This window comes from Falco punctatus (assembly GCF_963210335.1).
Source record: "Falco punctatus genome assembly, chromosome: 3".
Classification (NCBI taxonomy): Eukaryota; Metazoa; Chordata; class Aves; order Falconiformes; family Falconidae; genus Falco; species Falco punctatus.
In genome coordinates this window covers 85,922,832-85,942,281 of record NC_137582.1, presented here as the reverse complement: position 1 = coordinate 85,942,281, position 19,450 = coordinate 85,922,832, and the positions used below count along the sequence as shown (strand labels likewise).

The window sequence follows — 19,450 nt, the reverse complement described above, 5'->3', positions numbered from 1 at the left end:
CACTGAGTTTGGTTTGGTTTTAATGAATAGGAAATAAGAGGTGAAATGGAGGAAGGATGCTAATTGTTCTTCCCAATGCTTTAAACGCAAAAATGTTTTGGGGCTGATGATGAGATAATTGTTTGTTATCATCTGTGAGGTCTCCCAAACCTTTCTTGTTTCTGAGACAAGTAAGGTAACTTTAGTTCTTTAGACCTTCAGTGGAACATCTTCCATTATCACTGACTTCAGAGGGACCCAGATGTGCCCAATGCACTGCATCTTGAGTAAGGTGAGCTCAACATGAATAATGTTCTTATGCTCTCTGTGTAGACAGCTGTCCTGAATCAAGTGGGATTTTGGGGAGAGAATGCAGAATTAGGTAGAATAATATTCCTTTTTCACTGTAAACACTATAGCATTTTCAAATAACCTCCTTAAAAGATGACGTAAGGTGCTAAACCAAGGGCAAGGACCCATCTTCTGGCACCTCACCTTTCCTTCAGTATTTTATTCAGATTTTTTGAGTGACAGTGACTTGGAGGTACCAGATCCATGAAGAGTTCAGGAGGGCTATACAGCAATGTTGCTCTTTATAATTAATTTTCTAGCACTAATCCAGGTTTACACAGAAATAATAGATCAATGATGAATCCTCTTCTCTCGGGAGCCTGTGCAATATTGCACAATAATACAATCTTTTAAAATTATGAGAACAATGCCTCACTAATCTGATTGGTATTGGCCAAGCTAAATAACAGAAAAAAGTGTAATTACAATAGAATTATATTGCAATTAAAATGTAATTACACTGTGGTGGGTTTTTTTTTTCTAAATCAATAATTATTTCTGTTGATGTAATAAGAACATTAACTGCATGAGCGAATGGTTTATCTTAGCTCTCTGGTGTCCCTATGCTAGCTGAATTGAATATACAGCATTGCAGTGACATTACAGCTGCACTGTGAACCATTCAGTCACTTATTTTGCAAGACGTGAAGGGGTGTGTCCATGTGTATGTGCTCATATGTAAAATAATACATGTAATACGTCCTATAATTACCAATTATATTATTACATTATCGTAAAATTATATTGCAATACTAATATATAATGTAATGGAGTATAATTATATTACATTTGTATTTGTGGTATTAAAGTGTGTTAGAGAACATACTTACCATAATTACACTGCAATTGCTCTTTAACAAGAGTGGAATTACAGTCATCATATTATGAAATATGACAGTGTTATCTTTATACGTTATTTGTATTACAGTACAACTTAGAGGGCCTTTTAATTGTTATCTGCTTAAGAAGATAGTGATCTTCCACTGGTACTAGGGAACAGACCTAGATAGTACAGGACTCTGGCTCAACAAGATTTTTGGCACATGGTCCAGGCATGGGATCTGGATCCCTATTTTGGAGTCCAGTTTCTGTCTTCCCATGAATTGTCCTCACTGAGCAGTGCTGCTGATGAATTTGTCCATGGAAGCTTATGACTCCTCCCAAAGACATGGGAACAGTAGTGGTTCATAAATGTACCCATGAAAGCTTGTCTGCTTGTGCAGGACTAATTGGGACACTAAGATCTTTGGACCCCAGTGACTTGTCCAAAATCATGCCCTGTTGCAGATGCCTGTTTCCTTCCATGGATAGCTCAAGGAACCTCGAGTGGCCAGCTCAGACTTGCATCTCTGTCTTTCAGTCATCTAAGGATAGATCAAGTTAACACTTTCTGAGTATCTTCCAGGTGGTCCTGCCTACATTTTAAACATCAAAACCTAACGGTTAAAGCATTACTTCACCAAACTGAAAATTCCTATTTTCTCAAGTCTTGGGCAATTTCTACACTTCTCCTTAAAAAGGCTTTGGATAAAATGCACAGTATCCTTCTATATTACAGTCCAACCCACAAGTTCTAGTGGCAAAATCTACTTTATCTTCTCTTTCTGGCTCTGGGATCTTCCTGCATCCTCCCCTGGATCATTCCTTAGCCTTAAGAAGCTGATTTTCAGGTGAGATGAGGATGCTGAGCAGAGAGGTAGAGATGCAAGCACATATCTACACCAGCCCTGCTGCTGCTCTGGTGATCCCTGGCAGGGAGAAATTCATGACATGCTGCAGATTCGCCTCCCAGAGTGCATGCCAAAGCACTCCACCTTATATCAGAGGTATCCATTAGTCCTTCATCCCTTCATCTCAGTCAGGGGAGGCTGAGGTGGAGACCCTGGTGTCCCAAGGTTTCTAAGATCTGACCACTGCCCAATGGAGTCAAGACTCTTTGAAGTATGCAACCCTTAAGCTGCCTCACCAAACCAATGCCAGAGGCTGAAATTGAAGCAGTCTTTCCTGATCATTTTAGCAGACAGGTTTGTAGATATGTGGGCTTTTCCCAGTTCAAAATGTAGGGGTCTCCTAATGAATAGCCACTGCCGTTATAGTTTATTTACTGCATTAAAATCTTAGTTTCTTGAGCAATGTATGTACTCTTGTGGCTTGGTCTGCCAAAGGCAGAAACAAGCAACCTGAATCAACATTTACTTTCTGCTGTATTTATGATTCACCAAAACAATTGCTCTTGGCAATTTTGCAAAGCAGGAACTTTATTTCAGTAACAATTAGTTGGACAAATATACTGTGATGTAGGTTTGGGCAAGAATGTGTCTGAGTGTGTGGGCTTCTTACAGGATATTCAAGGAGCTCCAAGCAGAGGAGGATGAATCAGGATGAATGAGCGAGAGAAAAATCAAGAAGATGCATAAATGAGGTCTTTACAGCTGCATGAAAACAATATGTAGGCATTGAGCTCAGGAATAAAAAGATGGATTCCTGGCCCCACTGACGTCATTGAGGCTTCTTGGATTTAGTGAATAACTTTGGATCTATAATCAAAGACAGATGGTACTTATTTCTGAAGAAAATGGCTACAAACCATACAAGTAGATTCCCACACTGCTTGAGCTCAATCTAACTCCACTGATTACCAGAGGCCTCCTGAAACATGATGGCATCAAGGTATTAACTCTGGAGTTGCTGAGCATCTTCATGTCATCCTCATTCCTCTTTTCACATCCTGCATCCATCGTTTTGCCAGTTACAGATCTTTAAAATTGAAGTCTTTCTTTTTCTTATTCATCTTCCCTGGTTTTTCACCAGCTTTTTGAGATTTTTAGATTCATAAAGAAAGTCATCATTATTTGAGTCATTTGCAAAGTGGATAAAATGCTGAAAAGTACATGGCAGGGGATCAGCTGTTCCCATGGGCATGGAGAGGTAGAGAAGATAAGTAAAGGAGCCTTTTGCCAGGGGTAGACTTAGTGATGTGACATCTCTATCCTGTCCTAAATATTCTGAGGAGTTCAGAGATGCAGGGCATATTCAGGGTGATGTGCACAGCTAAACTCCGACAGAGAATACGATGTAGAGAGATGAGTTCTGTGTGATGGGTGGGAGAGTTGATACCTGTAGTTATGTTTCAAGAGCAGCGGATCTTGGCCTTCTAAAAGTCCCATTTTCCATTCATCTTCCTTCGCTACTGTGACGCTAAATGCCTTTAGCCAAAGGGCTGGGGCACTTTTCCCATTTGTTTTTCTGGGCTCTCGTTCATCCAGCTCCTTCCTGAACCTGTAACGTGTGACAGCACTTCTGCCTAGTTGTTTTTTAATTGGTATCAGTTTCCAATCAATCAGAACTCCAAAATCATGGTGTGAAGAGGTGCTGATGCTGCTTAAGATGAGTTTGTCCTCACCCTTAATGGCAGCTCAGGAAGGAGGGTAAGATTTACCTTACAGAGGGGTTGTGAGTAGACCTGACCAGTGATTCTGGTTTCCACTAGACAGAGACTGGGTTTGTATCATTTTGGTGGGAATAAAACTGACACTACTATCACTGAAAAGAAAAAAAAATGAAAAATATGGATCCTGCAATAACACAGCAACCCTCACATTCCTGGCATTCATTTTGGGTTAATGGAAGAAATTGCTATTGCTGAACTTTTTTACAAGGTTGTCAGGGTGTGTGGCTGGCCCTCCAAGTTCAGTGGTCTTTCTTGTAAGTTGGATGTGCTGGGAAAGCTTCTTGTAGAACTGGATTCAATCAAATTTTGCAAGACCAGAGACATTTTCAATAAAGTACACAGGGGTCACATAACTGTATTTTCTTGCTGAAATTTTGTTCTGCTGTAAAATTTGCTGCTGACTTGTACCTTTATTACCAGAGTTACACAATATGTTTCAAGATCTCCAGAATGGCTGGGGCTGTAGAAAAGCAATGTAGCAGTATTAGCTGTTTGCCACAGTCCATGTCCAGGATTGCTATGCTTTCCCTGCGGCAGGTGAACGGCAAGGAAACAAATAAGAATTTCACCGAGTGCTGTTAGGAGTGAGTGGGTGGACAGGACCATTTTCACCAGGGTCCCTCTGACTAGCGTGGACCTGAAACAGCACTGTTTCTGCTCAAAATAGCATGCCACAGGCAGAGACATTTTGTTTTTGCTAAAAGCAAACAGAGTTGCTAAGAAACGAATATTACAGAGACGGAAATCCACAAAAGGTTTGACAGTTGCCGAATGGTGCATACTGGATGGAGTGGCTTGTCAAACATGGCCATACAGATAGTGGAGTGCCAGCCAATTCCCTAGCTAGGCATGGCACTTGCAGCAGAAAACCCATAAGCTGTCCCTTACATCTTGCCTCCATCACTCACATTGCTGATGGGGACTGGCAAGCCAAGAGTGTAAGAGGGGCAGGGCACAAAAAGACCAAATAATTTGCAAAGATGGAGAGACTTAGTGGATAACAGGCTTTGAAGGACATATGGTCCTGTGTCTCAAAGCTGGGAGCAGCAAAGGAGGTTAGTGAGTGGTTACAACGCTTCTCATCTTTGCTCCTAAAGGTCCAGTCACAGCAACACTCTCTTAGTACTTTGTTTCTTGGATCTCCAAAGACAAGTCGTGAAGTTGTGAGTGTGCCTCCATCATTCTTTACATTCTGGTTGTGGTGGTCATGGTGCCCCATTATGATGAGGATCAGTGACACGGTTGGTATCACCTTTCCCAGGGTGTAGGAACACCTCCATATGTTTAAGTCACTGTGGGGCCTCTGGAGATAGCATCACCTGTGCCTAGACAGGAGTCAGGTTTTTACCTCCACTATGTTCCACGTGAGGCAGTCAAATTTTAGCTACCCCAATTTCCTATGCTAAGAGAAGAGATCTTACGTAACTTCCTTATCAGATGATGCATGACAGATGCACTGTACCCTAAAGGTAGCTGCATTTCATCATGTTTGTGACTGTGTGCATAGGGTTTCTCACTGAGCGATGCTTAGAGAGCAGTATGGATGGGAAAGGTTGCTGAAATATGAGACATTCAAGGGATTGCTGTCCCCTGCTGGGGCACAGTGCATGTTTTAAAGCTTGAGACACTGGAGATGATCACTACCAGTAACAGCTCGAGAGCCATCCCTGCTCTCCAGTGCATTGCTGTTTATTGTTAGGTATTCTCTTCAGGAAGGTGAGCTTGAAGGAAAAGATGAAATATTAAAATAGAAGATAGAAGCAAAGCAAACTAACACTGAGCCGATCCGATTAATAAAGAATGCCAGGAATTGGTGTTAATTTGTGTCTGATTTAAAGTGCCTGGTGGGTGGAGAGAGAACAGCCCACAAGAAGCAGCTGGGCTCCTTTTCCATCCCCCAACCCTGCTGTTGGTGCGGCGTGATGGGGGAAAGAGGAGCACACAATCAGGCGATTCATCCCCACGCTGTTGCACTTTGCAAAGGCAAAGAAGAAGAGAGGAAAGGAGGGAGAGGGAGAGAGAAAAAGCAGCAATCCAGTTCTCATGAAAAGCATTGGCAGCAAACATTATGCTTCTGCTCGCCTAACCAGGACCAACCCATCCCAAGCATGTTTACCGGCCCTTTGTAAGATGCCAATGGACAGCCCTGACAAACAGGAGGAGCTGGGTTAATGCTTTTCCTCATTTGGGTCAGGCACGCTGAGTGATGAGGGGAGCACTCGAATCAGCCGTGGTGGGGCTGCCAGGATTCATAGTCTTCTGTCAAGGCCAAAGTCCCCTATTTATGTGAGAGCTGAGTAAGGCAGAGACAAGCTCCTCCACTGACGTGATTCCAATGCAAAGATCCACCTGACCCAAAAGAGGTGTACCTGGATCTCCTCCTCGTGGGGAGATCTCTACCACCCCTCAGTTCTTCCAGTGAAACCCCAGAGGACCAACCCTTTGCTGTTCATGTCCATTCACTCCCTCTGAGGCTATGTCTATCCTCATAAATAAATGAGGGATTAAATGCAGGCATGAGTGTGGTCTCGTGATCATCCAGACCGTTTAATTACTCGCATGCTCCCTGGTGCAATTTTGGCCCGAGACAGTGCCAGGACACAGTCTGGTAGATGGCTGAGCCAAGGGACTCTCTCCCGCAGGTCTGTGGGATGAGGCCAGCCCGTTTCGCAGGGGACAACTGAGGTGTGTGGCTGCAAGCTGTGCCATGCTTGGCCCCAGAGCCAAAGAACAGCCCCTGCTCTGTTTCCTTCGGTAGTATAGACATAGCCTGTGGAGACAGACAGCAAAAGGGCAAATTAGCATTTAGTTGGCATGTGCATTTCTGTTCTTTATGAACAAAAGGAGAACCATCTGCTCATTGTGTCTCACACAGAGGTGGGGGCTTTCATTTGCAACAAACCTGCACTGGATTTCAGCCTGCCATTCAACTTGGAGATGCCGCAGGCCCTCTGGGTCTTGTCCTCGGAGACTGAGGATATCCACTGTGCCCCACTGTGCTGGGTCAGCCTACCCTCTGGGCAAAACAGGCCATGATCCTCATCTCCTGGCACCTTCCTAGAAGGACCACTCATGTCTCCTGCATTTCCTGGCTTACTGAGGGTGGTTTCTGGGTTGCACACGTGGGTTTGTCTTTGCAGGGCTGCTTGGGAACACCAGGATCTGTGCATGCTGCTACCTTATGGCGAGGTTGCTCCGAACAGTGCTGGACTGGAAGCAGGAGGAGCAATCTTAAACTCTTTGTCTGGAGGAAATGGGAAGCGGAAGAATTGCCTGCACATGCCTTTGTAGCTGAGGTGCCCTCCTAGGTCTTGGGTAGAAACCTAACTCTAAGCCCTGCTTGTTGTCTGCAGACCTCTAGCTCTCCTCCAGCTCTTCACTCCTGTCCTGTCTGCCTGTCCTCTGAGCCAGAATTGAACACCCATACAAATGAAGGAGCATGTGAAAATCACAGACTCCGCTGTCATCGCTGTGATGGAGCATCATCCGAGTCCTTCTCAGAATAAATATAATCCATACTCCTTCAATCCTTCATCTTCATCAAGGCTGCACACAGACAGCTAACCCTAGCCCCAAACCAGCTTGTTCTCGGTGCCGCGCATATCACTCCGTAATGTCCTCCATCATCTCCCGTGGTTAAACAAAAGCCAAGGAAGTGAGAAGAGTCCTTTGCTTCCCAATAACTCCCATGTCTGCTGCTCAACAGCAAGCCATCTTCCCTCCTGTGTCACATTGCTCAAGGGTTCCTGAAGAGAAGACTGGAAAGGGGAGAAGCATACATCTCGTTTATGCTAATCCTGAACAGTTTGTCATGAGGCTGATAAATGAGATGCAAGGAATAATCCAGCTCATTAGCGCCTGTGCTATGATTGCATCCCTCTGCTACCCTGTCTACATTCAAGTATTTTAGGACTGGTTATAGGGGAGCTTAGAAAGTAGTCTCTGCCCTGAGGTGTCTTCAAGGAAAAGGAGGGGGTTCTCCAGGGAGCAGAGCAAGCAGGAACCCTTTGCTATCCAGCATGGTTAGCTCAGGCAGGGCACTGCGTGGATGTGGGCATGACACTTCCGAAAGGTTTATGTCTTGTAGGTCAGGGCAGATGACCATCCCAATGGCTGCCTTCCTAAGCACTGCAATGGCAGGCACCATGCAAGGCATAGCAGACTGAACAGGAGGACATGGATCAGGCCAAACTATTTTGGTAGGGGACTTTAACAACATGGATGTGACTTGTGACACTTCATTTAGTTACAGGATCTGGCTGTGGTTCCTTTAGCAGTATGGACATGTGTCTTGTGTCGTAAGAGTAGTTACTAATATCCCTGCACCTTTCCATAAAAAATGCAAGAATGGTCATTTAAGGAAGGAGCAAAGGTCACAGAATCATAGGGCAGTTTGGTTTGGAAGGTACCTTTAAAGATCATCTATTTCACTCACCTCCTGCCATGGCCAGAGACACCTTCCACTAGATCAGGTTGCTCAAAGCCTCCTCCAGCCTAGCCTTGAACACCTTCAGGAATGGAGCAACCACAACTCCTCTGTTCAACCTAGTCCTGTGTTTCACCATCCTCATCATAAAAATTTCTTCCTCATATCCAGTCTAAACCTACCCTCTTTCAGTTTAAAATGGTTATGCCTTATTCTGTTGTTATAGGCCTTGGTAAAAAGCCTCTCTCCAACTCTCTCAGCCTTTTCTCATAGAAGAGGTGCTCCAGCCCTCTGACCATTTTCCTTGTCCTCCTCTTGACTGCTCCAGCAGGTCCATGTCTTTCCTGGGCTGGGGACCCCAGAGCTGAATGCAGTGCTCCAGGTGGGGTCTCATGAGAGCGGAGTAGAGGGGCAAAACCACCTCTCTTGACCTGCTGGCCATGCTGCTTTTGATGCAGCCCAAGATATGCTAGACTTTCTGGGCTGCAAGTGCACATTGCCAGCTCATGTCCCGTTTTTATCCACCGATATTCCCAAGTCCTTCTCTGCAGGGCTGCAGAGAATCAATGCATTCACCCAGAAGTCTGTATCGATATTGGGGATTGCCTGACCCAGGGCCATCCAAGTCCATATGGATGCACAATAAAAGACTGAAGGAAAGTCAAAGAAGTATACACACTTCTGAGACTGGCAGTTGCATCTGAACCATCGTGTTTAATAGCAACTGATGGACTGGTCCTCCACAGATTCTCTAATCCATTTTGGCACTCTTTTATACCTTTAGCCTCCACAGCATCCTCTGGCAATGAGGTCCCCAATTGAATTATGAGCTGTGTGAAAAAGTGCTTCCTTTTGTTTGTGTTCAGCTTTTGGGGTCAGTAAGGATGGCTTTCTGCGTCATGAGGCTTAATTCACTGCTTCTCCCCATGTCCCTTGAGAACCTTAGAGAGAACGTGCTGTAGAAGTGCACATATTTATAATTCTTTTGTTTTCTAAGTTCAGGTTGCAGACTTCTGCTGCTTCAGGGTCATGGCTATATCCAAACCCACTGAAACTTGGGGCTTCAAAGTGGATCAGGTATGTTCCTGATTCTCTCCACGTTCTAGGTCGGTGCTCAACATGGTAGAAAGGACCCACATTCAGCTCAAGCTCAGCTATTTCTACCCTCTCCATGCCACTGGGAAGTTCCTGTTTACCCGTGTTAGCATGGTATCAGAAGACTTCAAAGCCCCTCGTTTCAGACTGTGTGGAAGCAGCTGGAATCACTCCCATAGCTAGTGCAGTCCTATAGTTGAAGTTCTCTCATGCTGCTCACTCTGTGAAGAGTGAAAGTAAGGCAAGGGTTGGTCACAGTTCTGGTTTTACTAAAAGAACCTGTGTTTCAGGTGTTTCTTGTAGCCACAGTCTGAATCTCCATCTTCCTCCTGCTGAGAGGTACAGGAAAACTGCAGATCTGAGTAATACCATCTTACAGTCCTTCTGTGTGCAATTTAAAGACATTCTCGCTGGGCACTGGAAACTGAATGCCTAAAATTATGAGCTGAATTCCTGTTTTCAGAAGGGGAAACATTCCCAATCCAGTTTTAACTGTGCTGAGACTGCAACATTCAAAAACGGAGCAGTGTATTTTCAGGGTTGCTGTAAAATTGGACCCTGATGTAGTCTTTTCCCAGCTGCTGCCTAGGAAATCTATCCCATCATTGGGGTAATGTCAATGTTGTTTGTTAGATGGGGAAACTGAGGCACAGTCATTAAGTGAGAGCACAAAACCGTGGCAGGATTCAGATGAGGAGCACACATTAAAACTTTCATACAAAGGCTTCTGGTTGCGGTCATCCCCTGTTGCTGATCATACCCAGCCATTTAAGGAGCTGGAGGACAGCAAAGTAGAAATCTATTTTCCTGAGCACTTGGACCTGAGGTAGTGCAGATCCTAGTCTGGGGGTGGTTACAAAACCAGCTACTTGGGTGTTCATCCTCTTTACCTTTGGCCAGCTGACCTCCAGGGTGCCATGGGGCAGCCAAAGGGCTGAATCCAGTAGGTATTCAGTCCCAGGGAGTATGGATGGACCAGGCAGGAGCAGAACTCCAGGTGCCTTGGTCAAGACACTAGCTTTTCCTTTATCCTCTGTAGCTAGCTCTGCACTAGTAACTTCAGAGAGCCAGAACATTGCCTGAAGCACTGTCCCATCCCTGCCTACACATCTGAGGATACTTCCTGGCAAGGTTTTGGCCACAGTCAGCAAGCACCACCCCAGACCATGCGTGGCCACAGTGCAGGAGAGAGCATTAAGCACTGCAACAAGGATGTTCTGCTTTTGAGGACAAGCAATTTAGCCACATGAATATGAGCTACGTCAAGGCTCTTGGCCTCAGTAGCCAGAAAATGAACCCTGGTGCATGTGTTTATGCAGGATGTGCCAGTGGCCAGCATCAGAACATGTGCTGAGCTCTGGCCTGTGTGTGTGCAACCCCGTGAATTGTGAAGCCCGATTTTGGATTTGCCAGCCATTGTTCTGCCCATGTCTGACCCTGCAAGTCTGAGCCTCAGCATGCACACACAGCCCCTGCCTGAACATCCCTTCTCCCCGGGGGCTCCCACTTAGCTTCCCAGCTAACGCCAGTGCTTTTAACCTCCAGCTGCATTTCCAATCAATCACATCCTGGTCTCCAGCACGAATGAATGGCGATGGAAGTGGTCTGGCTCCTGCCTGCTTTCTGCCGCTCATTAGGACGACCTTGCCCTCAGAGGCCCTCTTGTGTAACCCTCGCACCCAGGAGCAGGGTAGGAGCATAGGGGAAAATACCCCAAAGCATCAGCCTTGGAGCACTAACAGGCAGAAACAAGGCAAGAAGGGAAGTGGGAATTTTCTAGGATTTGCTGGTGTAGAATCCAGGGTGTTCCTGACAATGCCCATTGCTCCTCGGGTGGTACCACTAAATGGAGATGGATGGGAGCTAGGGCAGTCAAAGGGTGTGGGTGATGCTGGTGTGAAGGGAAGTCTGATCTTACTGGGATGAGAAGACTTGTATATTCCCCAGGGGGGGTGAGGAAATGCCTGGGAACAGTGTGAAGCAACAACCAGTCTGAACTCGGGCTGTACCTAACTGAGGTTTTAAGTCTGCTTTGGCAATGGGAAATGGAGGCAGAGAAAGATGTGATGTTACGATGACCACCATCAGCTGCCTTCTGTCAAGAACCCTGTAGATTCCTTGACTTTGCTATGCAATGACATCTAACCCATCCCGATGTCACGCAGTCCTTGAGAAACTCCCAGTCACGGTAGTAGTCTCAGCAGGCCATGCCAATAACATTGTACCTGCATGGAGGAAAGATGAGGACAAACACAGTTACAGCTCAGGCAGAAGTGATGTTTAGAAGACACCAAGTACACACATGACGTCTGTCTGAGGCTCTGTTGGGCCCAACAGAAGGTGCTGCAGAGCCCTAGGCTCACTTCCGTCGGGCAGCCACATCTGGGACCAGATGGAGCACATCTGGCCCTCCTTGTCTGCTGGGCTTTTCTCTACAGAAGTTTTACTGGGTCCTAGATTTTAGGGTTCAAGCCTTTCTGCTCAGTTGTCCCCTGATCTGACTCACTGAAAGAAAGATGCAGAGGCAGGAACTGAGCCTGACCTGCCTCCACCCCTGCCTGAGAGTTTTAGCTATGGGCCCATCTTCAATTAATGTGATCTGGAGCAGAGACTTTCACCTTTAAGGCTGTTAATCTCATTTTGGGATAAAATCCTAGTGGGTTGGAAATGAATCACCATCTTCAGCACTCTGCTGGAGGGTTTCAGATCACAGAGCACTAGAGAAAAGCAGAGGATGCTTCTTACATCCATCTTTTCAAGTGGGAAAACAGAAGCATGGATTGGCAAAGATGCTTAATTGAGACTGTGTAGAAGTTCTGAAGCCAGGATTAAAATCTGGCCTCTGGCTTCCCCAATAGCATCTCCCATCTGGCCAGTGCTGAAGGTGATCAGAGATGGGATGGTTCAGCCGAGGCTCAGGGTCTTTGGAGTTTCCTCATTGTTGTTGAAAGCCTTCCATTGCTACACATCACCTCCCAGCCCTCCCTTTCCCTGGATTACCTCTTCCAGCCTTTGAAAATTGAAATGGAACTGGGATTCTGTCCCCACAAGCCAAACCCCATCACAGGATCAAATATTTCCCAACTTATTCATGCTGTTCCTGCAGGCTGTTACATGTCTGCTGGAGTCCACCCCTAAAGTGGGCGTTTTTCCAGGTTGACGCTGAGAGAAATTTGGGAAGAAGGATGCTAGTGTGTACAAACATCATTTATTAACACAGCAGACAGGTAAGAATCAGGTTTCCTCTGTACTCAGAAGATTGAGATGGATAGAGGCAGTAGGCAGTACATCCATCTTTACAGTGGTGGAGCAAATATGTTGGATTTTGAGGGGTCCATGCGGAAATATGCTTTTGGCAAGTGAAACAGCAGGAGGGGAGCAGAGCCAGACTCTTGTCTATCTGACCCTTGTCTGCTTTCCTTTGCTTCCTAAGGGGGGTTGTCTGAGTTCAGTTCTCAGCATTTGGTCCAAAGGTAGATTTGGCCGGACCCAGATCGTGACCTGGGCAGCTCCAGTTGGAGCTGGTTTAACAGTCTTTCCAGGATATGGTCCCTGTCTGAAATGCCTCATCGGAGAGGGGATGTACACTGAAGTCAGAGTGAGACCTAAAGGATTTCCCAGTCCTGCAATACCCTCCAACTCATCCTCTGGCTCTTTCAGCTTCTCATTTTCACTAGATTCTGCTTTGCCAGAAAATAAGCACAAACCTCTGTAGACAAACTCTTTCTGGGGGGCGGCGGCAGAGTCAAATAAATACTTGTAGAAAACAAAAGAGAAGGAAAATGGATCATTAAAAATAATACTAAGGGAAAAAAAAACTGGGTTTGAGCACTGATTTTATGGAAGAGGCACTGCTCCAGGACTTTTCCAAACTCCATCCCTCCCTAGGTGCCATCCAGGGCTAACACCTCTCCTTGCACACCAGCAGAGCTGCTGCAGTCGAACAGCCAGGTCCGAGCCCTTCCTGACTTCTCTGCTGCCGGTTCACAGCTGTCACCGTGTTTTTCTAGGCATTTCCACTATGCTTTGCTCACTCATCTCAGTAGCAAAAAGAAAATTTCCAAGCAGTTGCAGCATTTTTTTTTTCCTGCTAGCAGTTCCTTTTGAATAAGGACAGAGCATACTCGTTTCCCATGTTTTATCAGAGTATCAAGAGACTGAGCTTTTTGGGGCCAGGTGGTTTTCTGCCTCTGGCAAAAGGGATATTTTGTTTGATATCTGGGAACTTCTTACAGGGAAATGGGAAGCCCCAGGAAAGGAGAATTAGCTTGATGAAAGTGGTTTTCACCCTGCTGCGATGTCAGTCATGCACCAAGGTCAGGAGAAGTAAAAGCAGAGGGAGATAAATCTTGGACATTAGCACATCTGGGTTGGTGGGCAGAGAGAAGGGAGTTGGGGCATGGCTGGGATAGGGGGGCAAATCAGGGTGAGGGTGTTGGGAGAGGTCCTACAGGCAGCCGTAGGAATTCATTGTTTTGATTTTTTTTTTCTTTATTTATTATTATTATTCCTTTTTTCCACGGAGTGTGTGCGTGTGTGCGCATGTGTGTGTATGTCTAAGAGTGCCCTCCATTGGCCACATGCAGGCTGCTGCGCTGAGAGCCCTGTGCCACCGGCACAGCCAAGGAAGGTGGTGGATGCACAACCAGGGAGCTTGTCCTTCCTGCGTGGGAAGCCGCTGCGCGATGCACAGACTCTGCAAAGCAGGGCACATTGCAGCACTGCCTGCATTTCACGAGCTCCTCCTGCTTGTGCAGAGCTGAAATCCCAATGCTGGGGCACAGCTGTAAAGTCGAACGCAGCATCTGGGAGATGTCAACCTGGCAGGTCTTGGTGGGACAGGGCAAATTGGCATGCAGGGCTATTCAGGCAGAGGGTGGAGACAGTCACAGGCAGAGTCAGGGGATGCCCTGATCCCTTGCTGCTCACACACATCCCATGCTGCCTGCAACACCACTGTGAGCGTGGGGTGTTCTAGGGGCATACAAATGTGCAGAAAGCAAGCAGGGACAAGGGGGTGGTGGAAAACTCAGCCTCGGATCGTCTTTGTTTATCATTACTGCAGGAAGATAGGGTGCACCACCAAACACCTCACTATGGCTTGCAGGTTCCAAAATTCACTGGGGCTAGTGCAAACTGGATGCCCAAACCCCTTGGACAGCCCTAGTACCAGGTGTGAGTCTGTCTCGCATTGTGTTTCTGAACTGTGCCTACTCCAGTGGGTGGCAGGGTAGGGTGGCAAATACGCAGCAAGGAGGTAGAAAAAATTACTAGGGCTCTGCACAGTGGTGCGAGGGTGCAGGAGCCATGCCAGTGGCTCACATATCTTCATAACCCTCTGCTTCATGATCTCTAATGTCTGCACAAGGTAAACAAGGCAGAAGGGCCATTCAGACCAAACTTGTCAGCCTCTTTCTATGAGATGCTTGAGATGAACGACTGCCTTCTGCCAAGGGCACACACACAAAAAAGACAAAATTTTTGCCCTTTGGTTTGTCCTTGGGAAATGCAGGCAAGGGACAGCCCAAGGTACTCCACGGTCACCTGGTATCCCCAAGCTTTACTCCAGAAAAGGTTTCTTTGCCAGACCGATCTCCCAGGCACAGGACTGGAAGGAAAGGGCAGGAGGGGTGGCATATGTACTCCAAGCTGGAGCAAAGGGATGGGACTAGACGTGGATGTCTCCCAACACACAAACTTACCGAAATAGCCAGGCTACCTAGACACTAGCTGTGGCAACAACTGTGGGAATATGGGCAAATTTGCTTGTGTGCCATAGGAATGCGGTCTCCCACACTGGAATGATCTGTCTTATCACACATTTAGTATCACTTCCCCAGCTGCATGCTGCAGCCTCTGGTATATATCCCCCTTGGGATTTTTTCTGGATTACAGTGTAGAAGGCAGATCTCTCTGCTGAAATGCAGCAGCCAGCCAACTGCCCATTGCATCTTCCCTCCCTGGGAGGTCCATCACGTGTTGAGCCAAAAATCCAGGTGTGAAGGGGGTTTTGTCTATTCATTTCTTCTGCTTTAAGGATTCCCACTTCAGCAAGGATTAGTTGAAGGAGAAAAAATATGTTTATGTTCCTTATGGCAAAACATTCCAGATGGGACTGCATTCAGGGGAAATCAATTCTGAGACCTAACAACCGTAACACAGCGTCCCATTAACAGGTCTGTTTAGTTAAAGTCTGTGGGCTTTTACGGTGCTTTTCCCAGGGAGGGTCAGTGAGGGGGTATGCATTTTGTGCTCGCTGCATTCTCATTCAGCACATCTGTGGCCAGCGTGAGAAAAACTGGGTTTGTGGAGGGCAGGAGGCTTGGGCTGAATCCCACCCGCTGAAGTCACCGTTAGGGACTGGATCTCCGGATCTTGAATTTCGGTGCAAGCCCTGTCTCCTAATCATCTTGTTGCTATGGAGGCACCGTTGGCTCCTGCTTCCAACCGGGAGAGGCAGGTTTCTTCACGGTCTGGACCAGAGGTTAAGATGATCCCTGTCTGGCTCATTGGTGTGAAGGTCAGAGAGATTTTGGCTTTGCAAAGGCCGTGCCCGCTTGCAAACAGTGCTCAGGCACAGCCCTACAGCGAGGGAGAGGCGAACCAGCAGCTCCTTTCAAAATCTCAGCTAAGCAATCACCTTCCACGTACCAAAGCTGATATTTAAGCCATTCACAGTCATTTGCAAGCAGCCCCTCCTGCTAATCAGGATGACCTCTCTGCAAATTTGCAGGATGTTTGGTTGATGCCTGTGGTTTTTGTTGCAAGTGCGCTGCTGCTTTGCATCCCCTAAGCAGGTTGCATTCCCGAAATCTGGCCCCGGAGGCAGGCTGGATTCTGGCACAGGGAGATTTGCACTGCAGAGCTTTGTAAGCTGGAGGCCACTGTCAGGAGTGGGGACCTGACTTTTAAAAAATTTAAGTGCATATGCATTTGGACTCCATGCTGATTAATGTCAGGTCTAACAGACACTCAGGAATCTACTGGCAGAGGCTACAATGATTTGAAACTTGGATGAAACACAGTTTGCAAATAGCAGATCTGTCCTAACCCTTTCCTCCCCAGATTATTTTTTTTTTTCAGAAGAGGGTATATGCAGAGACAGAAGTTTTCTATAGAGCAAGGAGAGAAACCAAGAAGTGAATGTGGAGATGCATTTATCTTCTTATCTCTTCTGAGATGCACAGAGTGGTCTATGGACTTCATCTCTGATTTTTCAGTCTCTCCTGGGATTGTGTTCAGCTACCTGAATTGTAGATTTGCTGGGAATTTGCATGGCTGCTGTGAAAGCTTCCTCTGTTTGCAGTCTGGGAAGACAGACCCTGGCAGCGTGGTGGGAGATGACAGGACTGGGGATGAGTCGTGTGGGGACCATGGGGTTGTGAAGAGGGTCAATGGCTGCAACACAGAAGTGTTTTCCCTCCTCCCTTGCAGCAGGTGCCCCTCTCCATAGACTTTCACCCTAATTCCTTCCTGGCAGCGCCACCTGGGTCCTTGATCACCAAGACACACATCCCAGATGATCTGAATTATTTTGGCTTTCAGCCTAGGACCATGTTAGCATCTCAGGAGTTAGGCTGCTTGCACTCACGCTTCAATGCAGAGGCCCTGAGCGCTCGATTTTCATGAACCTGTAGGCACCGGAGGTTCCTGAAATCAAGGCAGTAGTCTGACTTGGTAGGGGAAACCACCCTCCCAGGAGTCTGATTTGTCCTTTTGAACCTGGGCAGCAGCCCTGTTTTAATGGCAGCAAGGGCTGCAGGGCCAGGGCAAGCCTCACTTATTGGGGAAACTCCTGATTTGCTCTACCTGGGATGAGCCAAAAACGGCAGGAAAGGAAATGGCTGGAAAGATGGGAAGGAAAAGGTGCCATGGCTGTATGCCCAGCAGCAGAAGCTCTGCCCCATACACTGAGGGTCTGCCCCTCCTGCCTGTCAACCCCGCATCTACTAACAGGGCCCTTCCCCAAATATGGGGTATAGCATATTTGCTATATATATAGCAAATATATATATATATTTACTTATATGCTATATATATATATACTTATATGCTATATAAGTATAGCAAATATGGGGTATAGCATAGAAAGGGGGTACAAGATGGAAAGAGTCCTCCTACTGATGGCTTTTTCTCCGTTTTCTCCTCCTCTGGAAAAAGGAGAGATAGAGAGAAGGGAGCACAGGGGAGTCTTCTTGGTGGGGTAGGAAAGAGGGAGACTTACAAGAGTAGTGAGGGTGCAGAAGTCCCTCGGGAGGGGGTCTTGGAGGTTGGGGTGAAAAGGGGATCTGCGCTACAAAGTGTTGCAGGGAACAGGTCCCATAGGGCAGTGCAGGGTGGATGTTACTTTTGCAGAAGGGGCTCTGTGAGAGATCCTGAAGGAGATCCTGGGGCTGGCCGGGAGGACTCTCACACTCTGCAGGTGCTCTATGCCCAGCTACAGGACCACAGGCTTTGGGGTGTCCTGCACACAGGCAAAGTGGCTGCCAGATGTGGGAAGACTTAAAATCCATTTCTACCAACCTTTTTTCCTCCTTTACTGGGTGTTCAGCTCCTTCCAGCCCTGGCCTCCTGTCTGGACTCAGGGTTAGAGTTGGAGTACTGAATAATGATTCTGTTCCCCTGCACTGGGTTGGTGGAAATAGAGGGAGAAGAGAGAAAAGGAGATAAAAGAAGCAAAACAGCAAGGAGTGTCAGGAGGAAGGGAGGAGGCAGAGCCCAGCTGCCCATGCCAACCTCCAGCCCAGGTGCAGCATGAAGGCTGCACTGAAGCAGCATTCTGGCTCCATTGGGATGGAGAGGGGTGGAAACTCCCTAAAACAGAGATCAGTGGTGTTTGCTTCGGGGAGATGGTTAGAAATCACCGCAAAGGTTCTGCTCAGCTCAGCAGAAGGGCGCAGCGTGGGCAGAAGGCACTGGGAGAGCAGGGTCACAGCTATGTTGTCCCCCACTGTGAGTCACAGCTGGACTCTTCCTGGGGGTTAGGACATCCTGGAGGTGGGGACACCCCCAAACCTAACATGATGTGAGGCTGCAACTTCCCCCCATAAGATGTGCTGGGACTGGAGATGCTGTGTGGATTCTCAGCCTTGAAAATGGTTAATAAAAAGTAAAACCAAAACCGAAAAGAAAAGAAAACAAAACAAAAACAAACCATCACCCAAACCCCCAAATTCCAAATCTTTTCTCTTTTTCTCCCTTTCTCCTTCCCTTCCCTTTTTTTCCAGGTGTTGTTTATGGCCACAGGAGGGAGCTCAAATCCAGACATGGGAGGATTGGCTTGATTTCGGATCCAGAGCCACTTAAACTCTCACTTTTCCTCTAAGCTGGTCCCTGTTATGTTCAGGATCTGGCACCTGCTTGACATTTACTTTGAGTTCCAGAGGACCAGAGACCTAGGATGAGGAGCATTGGATCTGCCCTGAACCTGCTTTTGGTATCGCCACTCTACTTTGTGTGGACCGTGGTCGCTCTGGACCTGGCACAAACTCCCTGCACCACTTTGGTCCAGGGGAAATTCTTTGGGTATTTCTCCTCCTTTGCCGTCTTCCCGTTGAACTCCTCTCTCTGCTCTTGGATTATCCAGAACCCTGACCCTCGGAGGTACACTTTGTACATGAAGATCCTAAAACCTACTGGCATATGTGACCACCAGCACATCCGCACCTACCAGTTCGACTCTTTCCTGGAGTCCACCCGCACTTACCTGGGCATGGAGAGCTTCGACGATGTGTTGAAGCTCTGTGATGGGTCCACCCGCTATGCCTTCCTCCAGTCCAACAAGCAGTTCCTCCAGATGAAGCAGACTGCACCACCAGGGGTGGAGAGTTGGCCTGTGCGGTGGAAGCCCACAAAGGCTCAGGAGCGGGACTTCTCAGTGGAGTACCTTGTGGTGGGCAACAGGAACCCTAGCAAAGCTGCTTGCCAGATGCTCTGCAAGTGGCTGGATGCGTGCTTGGCCATCAGCAGCAGCTCCCACCCATGCGGCATTATGCAGACCCCATGCTCTTGCTCAGGAGGGGAGGTCCTAGATCAGGCCAGCGAGATCCTGGGGCTCACGAGGAAGAAGGAAGACTGCTATAAGGATGGAATTTACTTGGAGAACTGCATGAGCAGCCCCAAGGACAGCAGCGGAGTGGATTTCCTGG

At 47.3% G+C, this 19,450-nt stretch overlaps 1 protein-coding gene across 7 annotated transcripts in view; it reads left to right on the top strand.

The window, feature by feature from the left end:
* ADGRB1 (adhesion G protein-coupled receptor B1) overlaps positions 1–19,450 on the top strand; it is a 294,461-nt gene that overhangs the window by 68,163 nt on the left and 206,848 nt on the right. For 6 of the 7 annotated variants that reach the window (XM_080380266.1, XM_080380265.1, XM_080380263.1 and 3 more), the window contains exon 2: positions 18,530–19,450. In XM_080380266.1, the coding sequence (XP_080236392.1) occupies positions 18,703–19,450 (748 nt within the window). In that variant the 5' untranslated portion in view covers positions 18,530–18,702. The other variant, XM_080380267.1, reaches the window with a different exon arrangement.